The 25,750-nt window shown below is 47.8% G+C and overlaps 2 protein-coding genes across 3 annotated transcripts; one reads left to right on the forward strand and one right to left on the reverse strand.

Moving 5' to 3' along the window:
* Nucleotides 1-1,423: 1,423 nt before the first annotated feature.
* Nucleotides 1,424-8,889, reverse strand: LOC127019125 (torsin-1A-interacting protein 2-like). 2 transcript variants are annotated; one of them, XM_050901052.1, is made up of 6 exons: nucleotides 8,836-8,889; nucleotides 7,696-7,896; nucleotides 5,674-5,934; nucleotides 5,206-5,526; nucleotides 4,689-4,787; nucleotides 1,424-3,785 (listed from the first exon to the last, which is right to left on the reverse strand). In XM_050901052.1, exons 2-6 carry the CDS (start codon nucleotides 7,727-7,729, stop codon nucleotides 3,019-3,021), a joined length of 1,482 nt encoding a protein of 493 aa, XP_050757009.1. In that variant the 5' UTR covers nucleotides 7,730-7,896; nucleotides 8,836-8,889; the 3' UTR covers nucleotides 1,424-3,018. The 2 variants fall into 2 exon arrangements, with proteins under 2 accessions (XP_050757009.1, XP_050757008.1); XM_050901051.1 differs by having other exon boundaries at nucleotides 4,623-4,787.
* Nucleotides 8,890-13,158: 4,269 nt separating this feature from the next.
* On the forward strand, nucleotides 13,159-25,624 carry LOC127019050 (torsin-1A-interacting protein 1-like). Its single transcript, XM_050900962.1, has 6 exons — nucleotides 13,159-13,303; nucleotides 13,628-13,696; nucleotides 17,546-17,671; nucleotides 19,192-19,251; nucleotides 21,862-21,921; nucleotides 23,030-25,624. Exons 1-6 carry the CDS (start codon nucleotides 13,159-13,161, stop codon nucleotides 23,830-23,832), a joined length of 1,263 nt encoding a protein of 420 aa, XP_050756919.1. The 3' UTR covers nucleotides 23,833-25,624.
* Nucleotides 25,625-25,750: the final 126 nt, after the last annotated feature.

Below are 25,750 nucleotides of genomic sequence, written 5' to 3' on the forward strand. Positions count from 1 at the left end.
GTGTAATGAACTGAAAATGGCTAGAAAAAACCCAAGAATATGGTAAGACTCCAGTCTCACTTCAAAGACTTTGATGGTTTCTTTCACAATCTCATTATTTATTTTTTAAATAGAAGTCTTGTTTCAGAAGCAAGCAGATATTTTGTCTTTAAAAGGTCATAAAAATACCGCTGTATTAGAACAGCTGGGGTGGATGACGCTTACAGGGATGTGCCCAAGCAGCGTGAAGTTGCTCTTGCATACCTTGGCTATGCATTACACACACAGAGTACATAAAACTGAGAGCGAGATAACATTAAAATACAGATCTCCCTCAAGATATTGACATAACATGATTAATGCTCTGCCGGTTCTTACATCAACACCCATACTGAACCGTGCAGAGCAGAAACAGTGTTTTCTGTTACCAAAGTAGTGTACGGCAATAAAAAGGAGGGAGGGGAGGAAGCAACCCGTATCTTGTACAAAACCATGCCCTGGGCTGCCCTGCTGATGCTGGGCTCCAGCAGGTAATTCTCCCATCTAGCCCAGTGTTTCTCACGGTTAAAACCCCTGTGGGCTTGTCTTCATGTCCCCAACCAACCCAAAAGTCTGTTCTTTGGTTAGAACATGAACAACTAACCCCCTCCTCTTCCTCCATTTTGTCCCCTCCTCCAAGTTAATGGCCACAAATCTCCTGAGACAGGTCAAGGCACGCGGCAGGAGGAAAGAAGAGACAGGCTGTGGATTTAGGGTGCAGGGCTGTGGCTCAGCTGAGCCATCGGTGGGGCAGATCAGCAAGGCACCGTTGGCAGGAGACCCGGCCAACGCCAGGGTCCGGTTGCTGGACGGAGCACTCAGATGCACTGCTTGTAAAAAGACCGTAGTGTTCTCAATTTGTGTCTAGTTCAGAGACAGAGCCTGGCTCTGCAAGGCCCCCGTCTGTGCTGCTTATGTGGAAATAAGCCGTGCTCTGCTACAGCTGCTCCTTCTCCGGCAGGCAGCATGTCCTGGTTTCGGCTGGGACAGAGTTAACTCTCTTCTTAGTAGCTGGTACAGTGCTGTGTTTTGGATTTAGTGTGAGAATGATGTTGATAACACTCTCATGTTTTAGTTGTTGCCAAGTAGCGCTTATCTTCAGCCAAGGACTTTTCAGTTTCCCATGCTCTGCCAGCAAGCAGGTGTGCAAGAAGCTGGGAGGGAGCACAGCCGGGGCAGCTGACCCGAACTAGCCAAAGGGGTATTCCATACCATGGAACGTCATGCCCAGTATATAAACTGGGGGGAGTTGGCTGGGAGGCGCGGATCGCGTCTCGGGAACTAACTGGGCATCGGTCAGCGGGTGGTGAGCAACTGCATTGTGCATCACTGGTTTTTTTTCTGCCCCCCCCCCTCCTTTTTTGTTATATTCCTTTTCATTACTATTATTATTATTATATTTCATTATTACTATTGTTAGTATTATATTTTACTTTAGTTATTAAACTGTTCTTATCTCAACCCAAGAGTTTTACCTTTTTTTTCCCTTTCCTCCTCCTCACCCCACTTGGAGGGGGAAGCGGCTGCGTGGTGCTTAGTCGCTGACTGGGGTTAAACCACGACACAGCACCGTAGGCACAAGGGGCTGACACCTGGGGCTGACTGTTAGGTTACTATAAATGCTGTAACCTGCACCTACCCCCCCGGTGTTCCCTGAGTTGGCTGCTCTACCCCAGAGCGTCTGCAGCAGCACAGTATGTAGGGGCACCACAGTGTTTCCAGGACTCAGATTTCTCTTCGTGGGATGCAGAAGAGGAGGCATGGTAAGAAACCAGCCTGCTTCGTTGAGGATTTTTAGTGTTAACGCCAGAAGTTTTGTCTTTACCAGCTAAGCCCAGCTCTGCTCCTAGTTGCTTTAGCCTATGCCAGAGCACCGGCTGCCTGGCAGGGAGGCAAACGTACCTTTGGAGGGCAAGGATCTGGTGTGCTGCCCTACGTGGTTTGAAATAAATATCAATGTTAACATCTACATTCATCAATAAAAGTTAGCTGGGGAGAGGCAGGCAGACGGCTTCCTGCCCGACACACAGATCAGAGATCCAGGTGAAGAGCGATCTATTGTGTAGGACCAAAGCTGATGCATCAGCCCAAAGAGATAGTCATAGCCTTGTGGTGGCAAAGGGATCAAGAGTGGACTTTTTTTTTTAAAGAGGTAGCATTAAGTTAAACTGTATTACTCATTCTTTTACCTGTGCAATCCCTTGAGGCTTCACACTATCAGAGCGACAGCAAGGTGGTTTCTGTTTCATTGCTCTCTGTATTCAGAGCTTATTCTCTGGCATATGGGATCCCCCCTTTAGTGCAGTGTTTAAGTGCTGACAACCTGAAATTTCTTGTAATTGATGTTTAGGACATTTCTGAATTGCAGGTTTGTTTGAACGTCCTATATTTAGGATCTGGTCTTTGCTGGGTGTCAGTCAGTCTGTGCAAGTGGGACTCTATCAGGACTGGTCAAACCCTTGACTAGCAGACTGGTTTTCTTTTTGAAGCATGCTTTCAAAATGTTGGGCTTTGGGGAATTTGACCTTCCTGTGTTTCAGCAGCTCTCTGCAAAGAGAGAGAAACCTTCTAGATAAAGTACATTGTGAGACTGCTGTACACGACATTAGCAAACTGAGGGGCAGGGAGAAATGAAAGAGCTACTGAACTGAAGTATATTTCTGGTGTATAGTTTTGTATGTTATTTGTGTATTTCCTGATAGAAACGCTACCTGCAGAGTCCTGTTTTTCCCTCCTGCCTCCCCACACAGCGATGTCCTCCTGTGCAATTAGCAGTCTAAAATATCCGCTCTTCCCATCTGCCAGAAGGAAGCGTGTGATCTATCACCTCCAGGACTCAGCTGGCCAAATGGCCTGGATCAACTTGTACCTGTCAAACTCTTCCCAGGAAGATCCGAGAAACAAATTGAAGAGAAATAGCACTGGTTGTGCCTCCGCCTGCACCGGAGTCAGCCAGGACCGTCTTTCCAACCCTTCCCAGGACTCTGGCAGCCTTTGCCCCTAGGGTTTGGTGTGGACGTGGCAGCCCCCCTTCTCGATGGTCTGCACCGGGTGGATCGGTAGGACCAGGTGGGAGATGCGGCTCCACAGCCCACTCAGCTTGTCGGAGTCCATGTGGTCGTAGGAGCTGGGGGTGCTGGTGTTGGTGAACTTGGCCCAGAGGAAGTCACGGACCCTCTCTTCCACCTGCTGGAGGCTGATGTGGGTCTCCAGCATCTCCTCCTCCAGCAGCACGGTCAGCAGCAGGGCCACATCCTTGAAAGCAGCACTTTCGTGGTCGCAGTACTTGTAGAAGATGAGGGTGGCCCCCGCTGGCAGCAACTCGAAGCGGTGTATCACCGCAGCGCGGCCCCCAGCCTGGAAAGCCAAGCTCAGCTCTGAGTCCACCTCCAGCTTGGCCTGGTCACTCTGGAGCCTGGATTTATCCCTGCCATCGATCTGGACCGTGCTGGCATGCAGGGCGGCCGAGTAGGTGTTGGCCACACGGGCGCTAAGGCATTGCAAGGTCCGCTCGCCCTTGCGGGCGGCCGTGAAGATGATGATGGCCGGCTGCGTGTGGTGGGATGCATTGAGGTGCTTCTGCAGGAACTTGCGCCCACGAAGCCACAGGTGGGGACTCTGTCCTGGAAACTTGTCCTGCAGCTGGTTGAACTGGGACAGGAATGCCTCCACCGTGGGATTCTTGGGGGCTTGCTCGGACTTGGAGGTCGAGTTGCCGAAGCAGAATATGCAGAAGCCGAGCAATATGAGGCTCATGACGACAAGCCCTGTTCAACAGGGGAGAGACCCGAGACAGGGAACAGAAGTCAGTCCCAAGTGACCTGCAGTGATATGCTGGAAAGTAGCTACGAAGGCTCTTTTTCCCCTCTTGGTCCTTCCCCGCTACGCTAGGAAAGTGGTTCAGGTTGGTATGTTCTCTGGGGGCCCAGGAATGGTGAAGAGGCTGCTTGCTCAATGTTGTGAGACCCATGCTCCTACACACCAGGTGGGGGGGCTACAGCTCCGGGGATGGAGGCAAGGCTACAGCTTTGTTGTAGGTGCAAAATTTCCTGAGGAAATCGCAGCTGGCCACAAGCTTTCTTCTCTTTCCCCCTCCTCTGTTTTCTTTAAGGTTTGTGGCCGTTTGGAGCACCTACCTCCACATATGGAGATGTCCGACCCAGCTAAAGTGTTGTGTTCACTGCCTTCCTCCTAGCTATGCTGGGTGAACAATGGCTACTGCGCTTCTGCCCAGAAAAAGAGGACAGCGAGGTCCAGCCACAACTGCTTCCGTCCCTCTCCATGGCAAAGCAGGGTGTCTTTCTATCAGGAAAAATGTGTGGTGCAGATCAGCATCACGGTTCCTGCCTGGGGCCCCACGACACAGAGGGGGACTGGGAAGGGGGGCAATCGGCATAGGAGCCTCAGACCTCCCAGGACGTGCCAGGGTACTCCCGGCATGCTGAACACAATGTGCCTGCTTTTGAGTCTGGAGAGCTGGAGGGAAAGCTGCTACTACAGGCTCAAACTGAACCTATTTTTAAGGGGGTGATTTTTCCCTCAAACCCTCAGAAAAGGCTGTGAAAGGTCCTGAGAGAGAAGAAGAATTAAATGTGTTTCATTACTTGTTCCTGGAGGATCAGTGCCTTCTGGTCGATGAGTAACGTGCAAGGGAAGCTTCTTTTCCTCACCTTTCAGCAAGAGGGACCCTTTGGCCTTCTCCTGGTCTGTGTTTTGGGTGGTGACGTTCTGCAAGCAGGGCTGAGCCTCTGGCTTTGGGGCTGTGTGCCCTACAGTAAGAGAAAGAAATGTGCCACTCACTGTTGAAGGAACAGGTAAATTGAGCTGTAATAAGAAAAGCAACAGAGCTGCCAGGAGCTCCCATCTGAGGGAAAGAATTAGAAGTGAATACTGCTTTGGGTTAATACCGCTTTGAGTCTTGGTGCTCTCTGCTTTTTGGGCAGGGGAAGGAGAAAGACGAGGCAGAGTGCAGTGTGGTTTCATGCGTTTCATGCCTTTCAAAGCAGGACAGTAGCCAAAGGAGAGAGAAAGAGAGAAGCCAGTTAATTTCTTATACCTTCCTTCCTGCTCAACTCTGGAAAACTGACAACGGGCACTAGAGATCTCACCATACCATTTTTCTCATGCCTGTGGAAAGTGCAGGCATGTGCATGGCGGAAGAGCAGCAGTGCGCAGCCACCAGCTCACCTTTGGTTCCTCGTCTGTTCCTTAACGTGCCTTGGGATCCGCTCTCCTGTGTTTCTTGCTCTGTGTGCTCTTCTGGCTCCCAATCTAGGAGAGGGACACTGGTGCTCTTCTCTGCCAAGAGGCCCTTGGTGACATCTTCTGTGGCAGTCACATCCGAATGTGTCATTTTACTGTCAGAGCTCAGTGACTTGCTTCTTGATGAAGTATCTTCCTCTGCTGTGTAGGAGCTTTCACATTGCTTGCTTGTCTCCTGGTCCTCCTGCGTTTCCTGGTGGACAGGGCTGTCTCCTTTGCTGTCCATTTTATCGTGGGCCACCTTGGCTGCGGGGAGTAAAATTTGCAGACCCACGCTTAGTCTCTTTCAGCACAAGAACCGACAACCCTTTCTCCTGCTCCGCCTCCTCTAAGCAAAGGCCCAGGTCATCAGCATTTTAGAAATGCTGTACACAGGGATGGGGAGAGACTCACCTTCATCCACGTCATCTTCTTCCTGGGATCTTTCTGAGACACCATCTCTTGTCTTCCCAGATTCTTCAGTTTCCTGGGGAACCTTCTCCTCTACTGTGGGACCAGCTGAATCCGACAGTGTCATCTCTCCTCCATCAGCAGTTGGTGATGTACACACCAAAGAGTCCTCCTCTGCTTTGCAGGAGGTCTCAGGCCACCTGCTTGTCTCTTGGTGCTCAGGATGCTCTGCTGTGCTCTCCACCTCACCTTGGGCTGGCCCAGCTGTTGGGATCAGAGTTCACAAGCTCAGCTAGCCATATAGGAGCCAAGAACACCCAGTGCTTTACCACCACCCTGTAAAACTCCCAGTTCTTGCATTTCAGAAACATCTACACAAGCTGCATGTCAGAAACATCTACCCTCAGTGAGATGGGGGAGAGAACAGGGTGACCAAAAGTGAGAAAACTCATGGGTGGAGTTCAAGACAGCTGAATAGGTGAAGGAAAGCGGGGGGGTGGGAAATCCCTAGCGATGCAAAGGCAATCGCTCACCACCTCCTACAAGCGGACTGATGCCAGGCCAGTCTCGGAGCAATGGCCACGTCAGAAGCCAACCCCCTCTCCCTTTCTTCCTGTACCCCAGTTTTTATTGCTGAGCGTGATGTTATACTGTATGCAATATCCCTTTGCCCACCTTGGGTCCCTGCCCAATCTTCTGTCCACCCTAGATTACTTACTTGGTGAGGGGAGAGGCGGGGAAAAAGAGAAAGCCTTGACGCTGTGCCAGCACTGTTCAGCAACAGCCAAAACACTGCTGTGTTACCAATGCTTTTTTTTTTTTTGCCCCCACCCCCCCCAATCCAAAACACAGCGCTGTACAGGCTGTTATGAGGAAAGTTAACTCAATCCCAGCCGATGTCCCACGCTGTCCTGTGTGGGGTGGGCAGGTAATTCTTTCATTAAGTGGTAGGATATGTTACCACATCTTCCGCAGATAGTGGGTTTTCCTAGGTTGGTAAATTAAGGCGATGGATTTGAAGCATTTCTAAGGCTGTTGTGGAGTACTGGCCAGAACAGTTATGCCAACGCACTTCAAGCATCTGGCTAAATGTAAATGTTAGCTCTGCTTGTGCTCCTTCTCTGCTCCTGTTCTGGAGCTGCTCTCCCAAAGAGCTATGGTAATGTATAATTAAAAGCAAACACTGGAGCATAATTCAATAGAGAAATTCTGAGGCTGGACATAAGCGTTTGCAACATATTCTCAATCTTACAAAACCAAACAGTGCCGCTCAAATTTCAGGCGCTGTTTGTGAAAAATTGCTTATGAATGATCAAGCGCTACAATGACAGAAATGAATATGCTAAAATTAGTAAAGACTGATAAAAATGGCAAGGAACTCCCTGCTAATTTGAAAGCAGACAAAAAGCTGCACTTGTCACGTGTCAGAACATGCTGTCCTTTGGAGCGTGATTTTTACATTCCTTGTTGCTGATTATTACGGGAACACTTCTGACCACCTAGGACAGATTGAGCTGGTTATAGCATCATGGTATCACTAAAATACTCATATGTAGTAGTCATAACAGGGCACCCGGAGAATGTAAGTACACGGTAGAAACTGAAATATGAGGAACCTGGAGGTATCCTGCTATTCAAGCTGGGCACAAAGAGTACTCCTTGCCCTGCCTCCTCCCGAGGCTTCCCATCCATAGGTGGTGGAAAACTGGCTTATTATTTAAGCATCTGTAGATGGGAAGCACTGGGATGCAGGGAAGAAAGCTCTCCCAGTCTGGAGCTCCATCTTTAGCCTTCCTTGTGCTGCCATCCTGGACACAGAGTCTAAACCTGTTGCAGATGGGAATCCGAAACTGAAAGTAAGTTGTTAATCTTTCACCCTTCAAAAAAACATAGCAACTTGCTTTTCTTGGCCTGGAAAAGAGGGGGTTCTTTTTTATTTTTATTTTGCTTAGGTTTCCCATGTCACTATTGAAATCTTGCAAAGGGATTTTTCTGGTTGATGGAGTAAGAGTAGGATTCACTTACCTCCACACAGATCCACGCTTGGATTCTCTTCCATTTTGTTTCTCCCCTGGAGCTCTGGCTTCTGCACCGTTTTGTTTCACTTTCTCCTTCGGTCATAAGGAGACGTATTTCCCCACCGTTCAAGTGGCTGACCAAGTCCTACCCCCCTCACGGACACCATCCCGTCTTGGTCTTGGGAGTTGCAACTAAACGCCCGTAAACCTGATAAGCAGAAACAGAGGAGCAGTGATTCACGGCGGAGAAGGAGGCTCCTCCCTCCATGATTACCAAGGTGGTGTGAAAATGGATGGATGCCACCGATAACCGTGAACCTTCAGCCCAAGGGCTATTAGCTATTTTGCTTCCCGGCAGGCCACAAGCAGTCCAAGGGCTAACGCAAACCGCAGTTGTCTTGGCACAAGCCAGTGGGGTGAGGCACTGGTTTCTCACCCGGACGGACTCGGATGGACTCAGCTGTGCTCCAAGATGTCAGGCCTGGAGTCTGGGGCTCGGCAGGCTGCCCCGCGTGCTTTCGGGCACCCGGTATCCCACAGCCAGGTCGACGCAGAGCAACGAGCCGGCTCCACCTTACCTTCCTGCCTCCGGCGTGTCGGATCGGGAGACGGCGGTGCTGGAAGGCGAAGTCGCTGCCAGAAACACCGCCCGGCCCCTGTGCAGCAGCGTTACCCCCACCCGACCTTGCGCCCAGCCGAAGGGGCCGAGCAGTGCCCTGGCTGGGTGTTGTGAACCTGGAACTGCAGCCTGACCCCCCCCCAGCGATACTTCCCCCTCTGCTAAAGCACTTTGGGACTGGACGGCCATGCAGGAACGAGCGCAACGCCTGCCCGCGGGAAAACTAGGCGGGATGGAAAACTCCCAAGAAACTTTTCCCGCTGGAGAGCGGTTGGTGCGGATTTCTGTACAAAAATCTCAAGCTCAGCCTTCACAGCAGCTCTTTTAGCATAGGAGGGCACCTTTCCCCACCCGCACTGTCTCTGCAGCTGAGTTTTCTTGCTAAATACAAGATTTGGAGGCGTGTGGGGGGGTATAATTGCTGCTCTCTGCCGCCCGGCTCTCGTCCCTCCCCTCCCTGTGCTGTTCCCGCTCTGGCAGAAGAAGGAAGTCAGAGGAACAAAGTGGCTTGCGGAGTCGGACACTTACCCGGGCAGGTTCGGAGCCGGTCAGGGAGGCGAAGTGAAGCAGAGGGGTGGCAAGAGGAGGCCAGCGCTGGCCCCTCTGCTTGCCCTTCCCAGAGGCCCTTTGGCTCCGCTGGTGGCAGGACAGCCCGTGCAATGCACGCCCTTAATCCTCCGCTGTCAACGTGACAGTGAACTCTGCCCTTCCACGGGCACCCGGCAGGCTGCTGGGATGTGTAGTTTTCCTTCCCTCCTTCTCGCCAAAGGCGGACGGCTTTTGCCCGGTGAACAGCAGCCGTTCTCAGGAGCGTTCAGGAAACGATAACTTCTTTTTTGGCTGTATTTCTGAAACTCTGCGGTCGTGCAGAGTTTCCTTCAGGCAAACTGGACGACTGGCAGCTTCCTGCATTAAGTAACAGCGTTGCAGATTTAAACAACTAAATGACAGTGAGGAGGGAACTGTTTTGAGAGTTGATTTATGAAGATGAAAAGTACCACAAGCAAAACAACCTGAACACGTAGCCAGCAAAACCCCAGACTCTTGAAACCTCCTGTTGTGCAAGTGCAGGGAGGCTGGGGAGTGTCTTTAGGATCAGCTTGGAGGGCAAAGGATGTGGGGGGACCCCCCCCAGTGCTCCCCTTCCAGCGTGGTCCCGAGACTGCAACAGGCAGAAGGTCAGAGACAGTGTGTGTAGCTGCTCCTGGCCTCATTTGGACAACAAAAAATGATGCTATGCCTTGCTGTGCCTGCACAGGGGACAGGTATGGTCCAACCCCTTCCCTATTCCCCCCTGCCCAGGACACGTTTCATGGGAAGCAGCGGCACAGAGCAGGGCATGCCTGGGGAAAGGCATCGGCGCAAGGAGCAGCAGCGCAGAGACTGCACCCTCCCTCGAACTCAGCTTGCAGCCTTTTCGCTAACATCCCCAGAGGAGCCCAGCGGCAAACAGCTGAGACGAAGCACGGGGAAAGGAAACTGAAATGGTGCTGGGAAGGAACAGGCACTAAATGGCTGGGACTCCTCGGTTTGGAGAGCAGAAGGCTGAAGGGTGGGATTTGACTAATGCGTTCACTAAATCCCCCAATACTGGGACTTGAGACACTTGTAAAACGGGTAAGAAGTTGTGTTCAAATGAGCAGAAAGAATTACTTCTTTATGCTGTGTGTAGGATACCTTACTGGCACAGGGGCCACAGAGGCAGAGTGTCAGAAGGCTCAAAACAGGATGAGTCTCATTTGTGGACAACAGGTCCATAAACAGTTAGTACAGGAACTGGCAGGGCTGTACGTGGCAATGGGAGATGCCGTTTAGGTGAAGCGCATGAGCCCAGCCCCGTCCCGTGCTCTGTTCCCCTTACGCTCCCGCAGCACCCGGCGCTGGCCCACTGGGGATGCTAAAGCCGAAAGGGGCTGCGTGTGCTGCCCTGTTTGTGCCCCCCCCTCCCTCCCCGGGCAGGACTGGCCAGAGGGTACCCTGCTTTTTCTCTGTCTCTACCCAGGCCTCCGCGAGCTGCCCCGCTGCCCTATGGCCAACGTTGCGTCCATCCCTTGACCGTATTGTAAGCGTTCAGCTATGAGACCCGTGTGCGTGTCACGCTGCACGAGGGGCGAGCACGTGCACGAGTATCGATACCGACGCCAGTCGCGTCAGGAAGCTGAGACGGCACGAGGGCACAGCGCATGTAGCGATAGCAGGATCGCGCCTTCTCTCCAGGAGCGCAGAAAGGCAGCGGCTTCCTCCGTGACCCCCAGAGCCACCCTGCTGGTGGTGGCCGGGAGGGGACAGAGTCCGCTCCCCTGCCTGGCAGATTCAGCACATTCTGTTATCGTGGCCAAGCTCTCACCGGGCGCAGTAGAGGCTGTAAAACCGGGGAGAACGGCGAAGCAGGAAGGAGAAAGCCTGAGTGGCTGATCTACAGAGGCCAAGGCCTCCCTGAGGGCCCTGCTCTTGGTTGCTGTCCATCTCGCATGCCAGCCGAAGGCACGTTTGACTTGATCTGCTTCCAGCCGTTCAGTAAGGAACAGCCAAGGAGGCCAAAGCGGGCAGGAGCTGCAGGTGTCAAGGACTTCATGAAAATCAAAAGTATTTTACATCGCTCTGTCCCCACAACCAGCCAGTCCCTTCATCACGGGAGGCTGTCAGGAGCGGGCAGAGGGACCACCCTGTCCACAGAAGGACAAGTGTCATGAAACCGGTGGCAGAAGTCCAGCTCAGCAAGTGACAGAGGCGAGTGCGTGGCAAAACCGGGGGGTAGCTTCGGCCTGTGCGGGTTGAGAACCCGGTTACCGAAAAGCAGCTTGGCAGGAGAATTAACTGGTTGGTCTAGGACATGAAGGCATCCACCATCACCAAACTGCTACAAAAAAGCACGTTGACGTTGTGTAACATTGCTTTTCTTCCTTTAGCATTCACAAAGTCATGGGATATGAGCTGGGATGTAGAATTGTAACTTAACAAATCCGGTCTTTTTTTTAACTCAAGTTTGAGGGAGGATTTTATTTAAATAGGAGTAACATTTTCTCTCAAGCTGCAGAAGAATCAACAGCGACTGGGTGAATTATAAAGGACAGGCTATGTGAATATTTACACAAGGCAATCATTTAGTAACTTTCTTTGGAAACTGGCCAATAAAGCGATACCACTTGTGGCTGTAGTTGGGCCCGGTCAGAAATCACGAGCCGGTCACCAGGCAGGTCTCTTTCTACTCGATTTGAGCTGAATGGACGGTTCAGCTGTACTTTGCAACCTCCTGATGCGGTATTTGTTACAGCCTCTTTTATTTTTGCTTTAGAAAACACTGCTCAGTGTCTGTGTCCTGCTTTTCCATCTTAAAAGAACGGCAGCGCTTACTCTATTGCTGGTACAGGAGGAGGTGTGTGTAATTTATCTCACAAATACCCACTCGCTTCTGGATGAAAGTGGAACGTTTACGGTGTGCTAGTATAGCATTAAAATCCTTTTTATTTTGAAATGTACGTACAGACAAGACAATTGCAGAAGTGAAAACTGAACGGCCCTTCCCTCATGCAGCCTTCTTGTTGGAGGGCACAGAACACGTACACACCCACCCCGTCGACAACCCTGCAAACCAAGGAACATCACAAACGTGAGCATGCGTGTTCCTCAATCCTGTATTTTTCAGTATGTAGAAATCCTTTAGAATCTGTACAAGGGCCTCCATTTGCTTAGCAACTTGTTTCCAAACTGGTCTTAAACCGTTCGCTGCCCTGGTAAGGATCTGTGCAGCGGTTACAGAAAATGTCTGTCCGCTGTCGCAACATGGGAAAACCAGGCACAGACAGGCGTGTAATAGTTTCAAACGCAACCCTCGTGCATGCTACGTTAAACAGCAACCGTACAGCGCGGGCACTTTTTCCTTGGAGCACCCAGCACTCCTTCCCACCGCTGCGGGAAGAGAACTGCGTGCCGGCGGCCCGCAGAGCGGAGCCACGCCGCTGTCCCTCCGGCGGCCCCCGCTGGAGGAGGGGAGCCCCCCCCGCACCCCCCCGGCTCGGGGCTCGGCCCATCTGCCCGCTCCGGCACGCAGGAGGCAGCGCCCAGGACCTGGCAGAGGGTCACCCGAGGCGGGGGGACCCCGCCGGCCGCCCGAGCCCCTGCCCGCCTCGGCCCCTCAGGTGGGGGAAGAGAAACCGCCCGGCGGCGGCCGACGCTTCTCGCCCTGCCCCGGGCGGCCGGACCGCCTGCGTGAGCGGGGCAACGGGCCGAGGCCCGCCCGGAGGGCTCGCCGGGCCCGGCCTCCCCTCAGGGGCCGCCCCCGCGGGGCCCCGCCGGGCTGGGGGAGGCCGCGGCCGAGGGGGCGGCTCGGCGCGCCGGGCGCTCCCTCATTTTTTTCACTGGAGGGCAGCCTCGGCGCAGCCGGGCCGCGGGACGGGCCGCTCCCCGCCGCCCGGTCCTCCCTCGGCCTCCTCCCGCCGGGAGGCGGCGCGGCGGCAGGCTCCGGCGGCGGCGGCAGCCCCGCTCCCTCAGCGGGGCGGCGGGCGCGCGTGCGGGGGGGGGGGGAACGGGACGGGACGGGGGGGGGGGGGGTTGGTGGTCGCGCGGGGCAGCGGCGCGCGGGCCATGGCGGGCCTGCCGCTGTACCACGTGACGCCGCGGCGCCCCCTCCGCGCGCAGGCGGCGGCGGGCGGCGACGCGGCGGAAGCGTCGGGCGCTGAGACCGCCCCGCGGCGGGGCCGGCGGGAAGTGAGGTTCGCGGAGCCGCCCCCGCCGCGGGAAGGCGGCAGCTTCAGTCCCGCGCGGCGCGCAGAGGCGGCGGCAGCGGCGGGCGGCCGGGGCAGGGGCAGGGGACGGCGGCGGCGGCGGTTCCGCGGGGCGGCAGCGGGCAGGATGGTGGGGGGCAGCGACGGGCAGGCTCCGCCGGACGCCACCGAGCTGAAGCGCAGGCGGAAGAGCCCCCGGTTGTCGGCGGCGCGGGCGGAGGAGGCCGAGGCGGAGGCCGCGGCCGAGCCCGGCCCCGGAGGGGCGCTGGAGGGTGAGCGGCGCGGGCGGGCGCGCGCAGCGCCTCGCGGTGGATCCCGCGGTTGAGGGCGCGGTGGGGCGGCGCGAAGTGGGGCGGGCGGGCTCGCCTGCTCCTTGCCCGCGGCCGCCCTGCCTGTGGGGCAGTGAGGCAGGGGCAGCCCGGGAGGGCGTTGAGGTGGGGGGTGCCCTCCCGGGCAGCCCCGCTGGAAACACTGGGGTGTCCCAGTAAGTCTGAAAGGAGTGTTTGGTGCTCCTGGAAGGCTGTTAGACTGGGGAGGGGTGGGCTTGAACTGAGCTGCCCGGCCTTGCCGCACCCTTCACCCGTTTCTCGTTTCAGGAGATGAGGGTCGCTTTGGGAACGCAGACTCCTTGACTCGACCCCCTATAAAAGCATGTAGATCGGCAGGTAGGTTTCAGCTCGGGGAGGTTACTGTGTGCGCCGCTTGCAAAGGTGCTGAAATGCAGCAGGCCGGGGGAAATGGAGTTTATTGGGTTTTAGCTCCTTTGCAGGTTTTACCGTGGTTCTGGCATACAGGTGAGGAAATCCCGCTGCGGTTTTTATTCCATACATAAAGAGATGAGGAGTGCTTCTCGGCCTTCCAAAAGGATCGGTGCATGTAGAGCATGCTGAAGCCCTTAGGTGGCTCTTTTACCTGTTGCATCACTTGGAATAGTATTTTGTCACAGCATTAAAATGGGGAATAACTGATTTTACTAACGCTGCTTGGTTTCTAAAGGCTGAATTTAAATAAAGTATCTTGAGCTGCAAAAATAGATTGCTGTAAGACCATACGTGTTTGTGCTCCGTACAGTGTTGCTCCATACAGTGAGCAACATTGCTTATGAGGAAGTGCATAATTGGGGCTTGCCGGTCCTTTCTCTGAAGCACCAAGCATACACTGGTACTTGCTGTTGGACACTGGGCTGGACAAGCTGTTGTGTTAGCTCTTGTTTCTTCAGTTGATGAAAACTGTATCCTTCTCAAAACTTTAGAGAGATGCTAACTTTGTATAATAGAGTCACGTGTCTTTAGCCTGTCATTCCATCAGAAAACTGCAAGCTATTTCCTTCCCTTTTAGTCTGTTGGTCTATTTTGAGTTGGACTGTATACATTATTAGTATGTGGCAATTCTCAGATGGATGAGTTGGGCTAGCCTGAGACTATTTTCCAACCCCATCTGTATTCTTGTGACAGGGCTGTCACCAAACTCTTGTTACAGCTGCAGTACATGGCCTTAATTATGTGGCACTGCCCTTAAAAAGGGCTGCCAATATTATGCTTCAGAAGCAGAATTTCCAGGAGGCGTGGAAAAATCTTATCTTGAGGGAGGAAGAGAGAGGTTATGAGTATTTCTTTGGGAAAGTACAAAGGTTTAATTGTGAAAAAAGCTGTGGGAAGGTGTTACTCCCAAATGATGGCTAACAGGGTACTAACATGCTTAGTATTTTAAATGTGGCTGGGGTGCTTTAGGAGGTACAGCTGAGTGGGTTTTTTTAAACATAGACATCTCTAAAAATGAGGCTGGGGGGAGAGATGCCCTCCCCCCACCTCCCCGAGCTCTTAACACCGGTATCTGATTATAGTCACAACAGGCGTAAGAGTATGATGTTAAGAGACCCTAATGCTTTATATAGAAGCGAAGGAGTAATTTCCCCCCTCACAGTCCTGCCACCTATAGCTATACAGTTGGTTTGGTTTGGTTTTTTTTCTGCAGAGTTTAGGGGAATGCAGGCAGCGGTACAAGCAGGGTGAATTTTTATAAGGACATAATTGCCATGCTTCCGTGAGAGCAGAATGGAACCAAAACCACAACTGGAGAAACTGGTTTCTGGCTTCTGCTTAGAGGTTTTAAATATAGATTAGGAAACTTGCTTCTAGAGCTAAAAAGCTTTAAGAGCCTACAAACGCTGCCTCGAATCAGGCATCTTCTAGATCAACGAGCTAAAGATAATACGCTAGCAATCTCCGTTGAAGCTGTCTTAAAATACGCAAGTAGAGTGTACGACTGTACGAGTTAAAGGCAGGCGCTAGGTGTTTTTGGCACTTGAGTTTGTGCTGTCTATAGTTGCTGTGGAACATTGCAGCAAGTGTGTCGCAGGCTTATCTCTGTGTTGAAAAAGATTGAACCCACAGGGATAGACATGTACTAGACTTAAAAGAACAAGTTCCACATGTTAAAATAGTGGCTTTATATTTTGGTTTATAAACCTGTAGTTTATGAAGCCGCAGTTTTCTAATCTCTTTGATTAAACCAGTGTATGAAATGGGGATAGTAAGAAGATCACTCTCTCTTGGCAGGTGACTGTGCAGTAGGTGGCTGGCTAGCAGATTTAAGGTGGATTGGAAAATCCTCACTAGCTGCCTGGGAGGCAGGAACGATCCTTTGGGTAGGAGGCTTAAGGCCTTGTAAGGCAAGAACAGGCATGTTTGGATTGGAATTTGTATTTATATATATTTCTAGGAAAGTTAAACTTCATAAAGAGGGAGTTTACTTTTCTCTGTAGGGGATGCCATGTGTGCTGTCTGCTTGCACTAATACTCTTCCTGTTGGTGATACCCACTGTTACAGAAGGTGCTGATTCACAAGATGTCCTCATGTGAGAAATGAAGTTGTATATATTTAAATCTTTCCTTTTTACAACAACTTTTAAGAACGCTGTGAGAGACGTAGAGTACCGATTCATGCAAAGAAGGGGAGAGGAATTAAAAAGTATGGACTGCGTGAGTAGCCCTCTTTAGATTCATAGATCTTTCTGGTCTTGTGATTACTAGCCACCGCCACTAGTGAGATTTTCCTTGCAAAACCTCAGTACATAGTGAAAGATTATGGGTATGTTGTTTGGCATTCCTGAAGATCAAGTAATTTGGTGAGTATCTTCATTCTTAGCTTGGTGGGAAATCAGTCAACTTAACAGTTTTTTAAGATGGTTTTGGTTATATAGTTTGCCACTCACTATGTGCAAATACTTTACTGTTGTACCTGCGACTTAATACCTTCGTTTAAAACTTACAGTTTTCTCCCTTGTTTGTGTTTTGGGTTTGTTTGTTTGGTTTTTTTTCCTCCTTTGTATGCTTCACATAGACTGGCATGCTAAAGCTGCCTGAACATATTAGAAAAAGACTATGTTTTCTTGAAGTAAAATTAATAAACACTAGGTGGCAAGCTGTGTGTTGCCCTTGTGCGTATGGTAAAAGAGCTATAGAAACACATTAAATCCCGGGAGAGCCCAGTACTGTTAAAAGAACAAAAGGGCCCAGTGTGAATGTTACAGAGAAACAGTTTTACCAGTTGTATTCTTCCCTTTGCTGTTTCCTCTGCTTATGCCCTTCAGCTTGATTGCTGTGTCATGGTCTCTGTTCCACAGCTGTACTCCAGCTTTCATTCCATACCTGAACTTCCCCCCCCCTCCCCCTTGAATCTGGGCAACCGTGTGGTTGCACTTTATCCTTTCAAACCTCTTCTCCTGGTGTTCTGCTTTTGACTGGCTTTCCAGCCCTGACCTTTGCTCTGTGACTCCTGTCATGTTACAGGGCTTTATTTTTTCTAGTTCGTAATGCTAACTAAGTTGGGTTTCAGCATCTGAATGGCTGTGTAATTTGGCAAACAATCTAAAGGTGTTGGTTTAGATTCTGCCCAGCTACCTGAGGGGATTAAGTTAGGAGCATAGATGCCCTAGGTTGCCATTATGGTTAATGAGAGAGACCTAACTAAAGGATGGCTTGGACTACGTAAAAAGGGGACTTATGTTCTATATTTGCTTCTCTCTCTTTTTCCCTTCTGCCTAATGCTATGGAAGACAGCACAATTATTGTTTGTGACTTGTGTGCCCAAAACCGTGGGAAAAATTCTCTTTGCTCCCGTGCTTCTGTATTTACTAGTTTATACTGAATCCCTTTAGTGTAAGGCATTTCTTGGCTCTTAGCATTTGGTCTCTTGATGTCTGGGTTTTTTTCATGTGTTTTTAAGCCAAGGACTCCTAAAAAAAAAAAAAAAAAAAAAAAAGTGGTGGTGTAGACAGCTATATTTGTAGTGAACTCAAATTTACCATAAGCTTTTCGAGTCTTAGTTGCTTTTGGTTACATTTTAAGAAAGTAACTGTTCGGAGATCACAACCTGAAAATCACTGATTTAGATCATGTATGTTCTGAAACTATGTCTTGGTCCTTCAGTTTTGTGATGTTACAAGCACAAATGATACTGCACCTATACCAATCCTCTCTCTCTTTTTTTTTTCCTTTTTTGCCTCCTGACAGGCAGTTCTTCAACTTATTTTCTTCAAGAGAATCCAAAAAAGGAAAGAGCAAAGGCTTATGACAGTAACGAACCTGAGAAACCAGCAGGGCATCAAGCTCAACCAAACATTTATACACCGTTAAAAGGTAACAACACTACTTTTATCAGTATCTTTTTCATGATGTAACAAATGATTGCTTAAATGTGCTAAAATTACATTCATTCAGTTCTGTTACAAAAGGGGGAGTTGTTGAGTTGAAATCTGAATGGATGAAGTTTAAAAAAAAAAAAATAAATTTCTGAGTGTACTCCTGTCCATGAGTCAAATTAAAACTGATTGTAGTATGACAGTTATCTGCTTGGGTGTAAAACCTTAAAGTTCAAGAAAGCGCAATTTTAAACTCTGGTAAATATATAGCTGTCCGGTTTTTTTGAAAAGCAAAACAAAAAGATGAGTAATATCATACCTGCTTCAAAAACTGTTATGAGAGTGGATCTTCAATTGCGTCAGGCAAAGCAAAACAAAACTGTTCTTTTTCTAAAAAGATGAGTTACTTTTGACTTCAGCAGGGGGAAGCTGACTATACCAAGTGATTTCAAAGTGAGGGAGCACTTTCTGTTCATGGCTCAAGAGATTTTTCTCGATGTGTGTTACAGAAGCAATAGGGAAATGCAATGAGGAAGAAAATACGGGATACTTTTTAGCCCAGCAGAAGGTAGTTATGTTACTACAGGTGGTTTGAATACATCCAAATAGATATGCTATGTGAGGAAGGTTTTTAGGAGAGCTGGTAACTGGTCAGAGAGCGAGGTAGTGGCTTGCATTCATTCGATCAGTAACAGTCCTAATCACACAGTGTTTATGGGAGAGCACTGAAAGCAATTGTGAGCGCAGACTGACAAAACACAGATGTGAACCAGGTAGCTGAGATCTGCAAAACACAGATGTGAACCAGGTAGCTGAGATCTGCACAAGAACACATCTATGTCAGCCTGCTGTTTCCCAGGAGCACGTGCAGGCATTTTGCTCAGGCAGCTAAGAACATGCCCATGTTTGCTGGAGTCCCCCAGGGCCGATAGCTGTGTTGTTAAGGTGGTAGCTTTACATTGTTTGTTTTTGTTTTTCCCTCCTGCTGAATAGTTTTGGTTTCAGAAGTGACAAATCTGCTGAATAGTTTTGGTTTCAGAAGTGACAAATCTGCTGAATAGTTTTGGTTTCAGAAGTGACAAATCTCCTGCTGAATAGTTTTGGTTTCAGAAGTGACAAATCTCCTGCTGAATAGTTTTGGTTTCAGAAGTGACAAATCTGGTACCCTCCATTAGCAATCCATTAATGCCGCTAATTTCCCATCCTTTGCATTTTATCATTATTACATTGTTACTTTTTTAAAGAAAAAATAGGAAGGATAATTTTGTGTCATTGGGAAAAGCAGGGTGAAGGGCCAAGTTAAGCCCTTTCTATTAGATAACGGTAGCTTTCTCCATCTACAGAGGGGTCCAAGAAGCTGTCATATGGTGCAGGCTTGGTTTGGCAGCACAGCATATACTCCTTCTCTAATAACCTTTGAAGATTTCGTAGAAAGAGTTAAAAGCACGTATGGCTTGTCTGTCTTATTCTGACCTCTGATGTGATAACCAAGTTCTTTCATTTGTGCTTTGGTTTCAGAAAGAAAGGCTGACTTCCTTGAGAAAAACCAAGTTGAGCACCGCTCAACTACATCACAGAGTAAGTAAAAAAAATAGATACCTAGTCTTTCCCTGTAATTAAGTGAAAAGTACAGAATTCTGTTCCTTTCCTCTGCTTATGGTTTTTCTTGTGCCCTGGGACACTCTGTCTGGGAACGTGGAAAGGGACCCAGGAGGCAGATCCAAATGGAAGTTGGAGAAGGCAGCACATTCCAGAGCCAGAGCCCTTCTATGAGGTTATTCAACTTGCTGACCACAGAAAATGACCCACTTTTTCTTTTTTCTTTTTTTTTCTTTTTTTTTTTTTTCTTTCATGGCTAGCTTAGGAAATGGAGTTGAGTCATGGGACAATCAGTAAGTGCAGAGCATGTACTAGTGGCGTTGTTCAGGTGAGCTGAGGAAGGGAACAAAACCTTCACCTTTTTGGTAGCAGTGAATGTTAGACAGTTTGTACACATCACCTTCCCTTCTAGCCTTTCCCTGAGTAATGGTGGCCTGCTATGATTGAATGAGTTGTCTTAGACTCCTGGAGAGGGGCAGCGTTTTTTCTTTGCTGGCAAACTCCAGTCTGTTCATCTAATGACCAGTTCCCTGTGTTTCAGATTTTTATCTTTGGTTGTTTTTGTGGATTTGTTGGTTTGGGGTTTTTTTTCCTCTTGGAAGAGTACTTGAAAGAAGAGGGGGGAAAAAAAAAAGTTCTGAATTCTTAGTAGCCTTCTGTTCTTAATGTCTCGGCGCTTGTTTCTATCCTGAACAGGTATAGATAAACAAAGTCTTGTAAATCAGAATTCAGTATGGAGAACCTGGGGGAGTTGTTCGGGGTTTTTTTTTTTTTTTTTTGAAAACGACAGTGCTTTCCGGAAGGGAAGCTCATCTTGTGGTAGCTGCACATCTGTGAAACGCCTTTGAAAAATGAATTGATGCAGGGAGTTCTCGCTAGTCTGGTACTTTTTCTTTTCTGTGCCAGAGGTAATAGGTGCTGCAGGAGTGACCAGTTGTGTGTTGGGTGAAGAACTTTGGAAAATCACTGAAACTCGGAAAGCTCTAAGGTGTCTGCAGAAGTTATACCTTTTGAGTTAGGCAAGACAAATAATTTGCTTGGCCTTCGTGCAAATTGTGTTGTAAATAAGGCAAGATCCTTAGGTAGGATAGGATCTGTTTTTAGACTATTTATTGAAATATTTTTTCCTTTAGGGTGTGAATCACAGCTGTCTCCTAAATATGAAACCTAGTCTCTGCAAACAGGGCTACATTGTAAAATTTTACAGAATTGAGGTGATTTTGATCTCTTGACTGTTAGAAGACTTATATAAGCTTAGCCAGTTACAAGCTCCATGTCTGTGCCCTGTCGGGGTGGGGGGTTGAAATTACAGAATAGCGTAGCTCATTAAGCCAGTTAAGCTCTGGCTTAAACCAGAGCTGCTTTTAGCACCTTCTGCGATTACATTCATAAAGAAACAAGGTTATAGAATTTATTTTAGTGTTCTTGAAATAACTACTGCAGGGTGTGTTTGTTCAATTTATTCTCAATAGGGCCATTGACAGTATCCTGATTTGGTTATACATTATTGAAGAGCCTTGAGCTTTGAACCAGTTGCTGTAGTTCACAAGGAGCCAGAAATTCTCGTGTCTTTTTAATTAGCTGACTAAATGCAGAAAACATGCTGACCAATAATTGCACTGTATATATTCATACTGGTCTGTTGGGAAAGTTGTTCATAACACTCTTTTATGGATGTCGTCTCTTGTACTTTGCTGTCTGAGCCCATGTAAATAAATAGACCAAAAGTATATTTTGAAGTTGAAAGCTTGCATTTTGCTTTAAAAGCACAATTCATCCCAAGAAACTGACTGCTGATGAAGCAGGCCTCTGACCCAAGCTAGATGGAGAGGGAATATGAGACTATGCCTTTAACATACCGCTTTGCTTTTGCTACTTATATCTTGCATTATGTTGTTTTTCTAATATGTGTGTTAATTGAGCTTCCATTTTTCTGTCCCTCAAATTCTTGAACAAAATCAGGAAACTTAACTGGGACATGGGATCCCTGTGCAGAAAATAACAGGTTGTTAAATCTCTGCCATTTTGTCATCTTGTACTTGAAATGCTTCCGTTTTCATTTGCGTAACTTTTCAAGAGGTAAGAATCTTCGGGGATGATTTGTGCTAGGTTGGGGACTTGTGCTTCTTATGCAAGATTGTCAGGATGGCTTAAGAACTAACATTTGGCAAATGGCGTAGAGGGAGAGTTGGTCTGCCAGTTGAATGGGACTTCTCAGGCCAGTAATAGCAGTGAACCTGTCATTTTCCTTGTTCAAGACTAGCCCTGCTTGAGCACAGGAGGGCGAATGATGCAGAAAGGAACAGAAAGCCCCATACCTGATACAGCCCTGCCCGGGATGAGGTCACAGCCTCGCCTTTGCTCCTACTTAGCAGGACTGCGTTCGCTTCAACAAGGTGTTATGCAAGGGTGCTTTGTTAACCTTCTGCTTCGTAGACTTTTCTGTGTAAAAGCATAACTAAGAACGGCTTTTTGTTGAAAATAATGCAGTTTGGTGATTTCAACTCCCTGCTAAATTCCCCGCTGGAAGATTCGTTATAATTGTTGTCTTAGTATTTTTCTCATGTTCCTTTCTTGATCTCTTAACAGGCAGAAGTAAATTTCGAGATCAGTCCAGTATAGGGAAGCAGTCACAGCCTTTGGCCAAAAGTAAGACTTCTGCTTTCACTTCTGTTTCATGCTGGTGTTACATTTAACCATTTTCATGCCTGTCCAAGTATTAGATTTCCTGGTAGCTGGTGTTAAACTGAGGGTCCTTGCCAGAACAGATGACTTGCTTGCTCAGGCATGTGTTTCCAGCACGAAGGAAGGAAGGAAGGGTGTTGTATAATAGGTAACATTTCCACCTGAATTTAAGGTCTTCCATCTGTAGTATTTACAAGATTTGCTGCAAGACTAAAACTGAGGCAGGCCTAGTGGTGTTCTTATTTAACAGTTGTTGTGTTGCTGTCCTGAGAAAAGTTAGGATATAAAAAGGCAGCATAAGGTACACAGTTCTTTCCTGTTCCCAGGGAGGTTGGTATATTTTGTCACTAATTTTACTGGGAACAGAATCGAGCCTTATGCTTGTAGTAGGTCAAACAAGTGTTAATTTAACTGTTCAAATACAAAACCAAATCAAAATGTCTGATATTCTATATGCTTCCTGTGCACTGTTTGCTGTGTGTAGTCTTTGTGAAGATGGCCGATCCAAAGACCACAAACGTTTTCCGATAGTGTTGATCACCAGTGTTTGAGATGCAAATACTGCTGCAGAAACTATTTTTATCCTTATGGGGATGAGGAGGAGAAATAACAACACAGAAACCATTCTGGTGATGCCAGGTTTTGTATAGGGCTTTCTCTGCAGAGCCTAAACGTAGGAAAAAGCTTGACCTTTTTCAGAACCATTTTAAGCTCTTACTTTGGATTTGATTAAATAGAATGGAGTATTGATAAACTTTCAGAAGAGCTCCTTTTTCAGAAGAAGATCCAACTTCTTAGTCAATCTGGAAATGTGCAAAAAATGTCCTTTTTTATTGCTGTCACTTCAGTTGCTAAAGAAGTTCAAAGTTGTTGGTTTTGGTTTTGGTTTTTTCACTAGAACATCTTCTTTGTGCTCTTCAGCTACTGTACCAGTAGCTTGAGAGTGGGATGAGTTCATTGAATTCTACTGTTTCATTGAATTCTACTGTTTCCTGTTATTTTCCTCTCACTTGTTGACTTCTGATTCCCTTTAAAACATTGTTTTCTTCCTGTTTGCTCCGCCTTTCTATAGATGATGGTGAATCGCAGAGTGGATTTCACAAGAGCTGGACTTTGTTACTGGTTCTGTTAATTAGTGTCCCATTGGCTTATGTCCTGTGGAGTGGAATGCCAAGTCTTCTAGATACAACTTTGTCAAGTAGAGATACTCAAATTCTGCAAGCGTTTCGGGCCCAGATGAAGAAACTAAAAAATACTTACCAAAGTCAGGACCCCAATCTGTGGAAAAGAACCCGCGTGTTCCTTGAGAAACATCTTAATGCTTCCCATCTGCATTTGGAGCCGGCCATCTTACTGTTCACAGCTGGCCAAGAAGCTGAGAAAGCGCTGAGCTGCCTAAGTAACGAGATTGCCAATGCTTTTGCCTTCTCCCAGAATGCTACTACAATCAAAATCAATGGGGCAGACAAAGCCATATTGGATAGTGACGTTGTCAAGCTGGAGGTAGATAATGAGCTCAGCTCTGGGTTCAGAGAAGGCAAGAAGGTAGCAGTGGTGCATCGATTTGAGTTACTGCCTGCAGGCTCCACCTTAATCTTTTACAAGTACTGTGACCATGAAAACGCAGCATTTAAGGATGTGGCTCTCCTACTGACAGTTCTTCTGGATGAGCAGTCACTGAGAAAGAGCCTCACCTTGCAAGAAGTTGAGGAAAAAGTCCGGGATTTCCTCTGGGCGAAGTTTACCAGTTCAGATGTTCCTAGTTCTTATAATAGCATGGACACAGATAAGCTGAGTGGACTGTGGAGCCGTATATCTCATCTTGTGTTGCCTGTTTGGCCTGAAAAGGGCCTCCCTGTAGAGGGATGCACATAAAAGTTATTGGAGAGGACTCGGGAAAGGAGGAAGACAGAAAATGTATGTTGCAATGGCTGAACAGGGAAGAACTTACTGCGGCTGCTGAGCTCAGGCAGCATACAGCCCTTTCTGTGCAGAGAAATTCCACCAACTGGCAGGGTTATTTCTGCTAAAGTAACTGGGACTTCTCTAAATTGACTGCAGAGTGTAAGCAAGGAACTTGCTGGTTGTTGGTAAGTTGTGTTCAGTGACTTATTCAGGTTTGGCGTCCTGGAGCTGGAATTACGTGTCCACTAGTGCAGAACCACTCATCTGCTTCTGAAGCTGTCTTGGTGCACTATTGGCTTTGCTATGAGGATCCTTTTCTGGTGGTGCATAAAGCTGTTTAACAAGGTAATACGATGCAAAAACATCATTTTCATCTGCCAGAATTGCTTACTTCTAACATAAGAAAAAACATAAACATAAGAAAAACCATAAACTGAAAATGATGATAAAGTGATTTGAGTCTAAGCACAAGCTTTTTCTTGATCCGTCTGATCACAACATAGATGTCAGCTGTCTCTGGCCACTTCTAGAAATGGCAAAATTGCTTGAAAGATTGGTGACTTGTAGAGAACCTCTCAGCAAGCATTTCTTCCTTAAATGAGCCTGCCCCAGACAGTTCTAGAGTGAGAAAAGCTGAGGTACAAAGGATTGCTTAACGTTAGTAGTACTGACATCAGTTAAATAATCCCTCAGCACCTCTTTGCCTTGCTGCTTCCAGGAATTCTCTGCTCTTTGTCAAAGTTCTGCAAGTCTTAAAATTTGCGGGGAAATGATAACATGTCAGCCCTGTGTATGTACTATCTCCTTTCCAAACAAAAGTTTAGGAAGACATAGGTTATTTCTCATTTTAATAAGATAATTATTTTTGCACCAAGAGAATTTATTTATTTGTGGTACTCAGTATCCTAGAAAAATAACCTTTCTTTGTGTGTCTCCGTATAACCTGCTGCTTGCTGTATAAGCTTCTAGTGAAGAACAGATTTGCAATGCATGTTTTTAAAATACATTTTTTTTAGCGTGCCTCATGCCGAGAATCCCTCACACCAGACTAAAAACATGTACTTGTTTCTATTGTAAGTATTTTGTGTTTTTAAAAAAAAAAAAAAAGAGAGAGAGAATTGCAGCACTTCCATTTCCTTGCTGTTACTGTATGCTCTTGAACTATTGGTCGGTGTGCATTTGGTTTTATTGAGTATGAAGGAACATGTGAAGACTGCTCTCAAATTAATAGGGCTTTTTCTTCTAACAGCTAAGAGATTAGTGGCTCTTGGACCCATCCTATATTCACAAGTCCCTTGAGCTGTCCTGTTGCAAAAAGTTCTTCTTAACCAGGAAAACCTCTTGAGGTGCTGGAGCTTCTGGCTTCTTTGTGCAAGCAAAGGTTTGGGGTGTTAAATGGAATGGACCAAAATCACCTTAAGCATATAAAAGAACACAGTTTTGAGAGACACAGAGCTGCGGTCACTTAAACCAGAGGTTGATTTGTTCTAACCACTGAGAGCCAGCAATGGATAGTGCTTTTTATTTTAATGGGAAGAATATAAACAGTAAAAAGACATGGAAGTGCTGCTGTTCTGGATGTTTAAGAATAGCTCAGGAAGGAAAAGATGGCATTTACATTTTGGACATTTCACTGGACAAATATTTTTTAAAAAAACAACTGTGACTTATTTCCAAGTGTGTCCTGATAGCATATTTGTTTGTATATTATGTAAACTATTTTAGTAATCATTAAAAATAAATATACTTGTTTGTTTTATAAGCTGTTTTAAGATTTGCCCATTGAATTTTAAGTGGTCAGACTTTTTTTTTTTTACATTTAAGATTGTTCCTTTTACCTTTGACCAAATACAGATGCCTAAAATACAACCTTTTGCAAAATTTAGAA

The sequence above is a fragment of the Gymnogyps californianus genome, chromosome 8 (assembly GCF_018139145.2).
Source record: "Gymnogyps californianus isolate 813 chromosome 8, ASM1813914v2, whole genome shotgun sequence".
In the NCBI taxonomy this organism is placed as follows: Eukaryota; Metazoa; Chordata; class Aves; order Accipitriformes; family Cathartidae; genus Gymnogyps; species Gymnogyps californianus.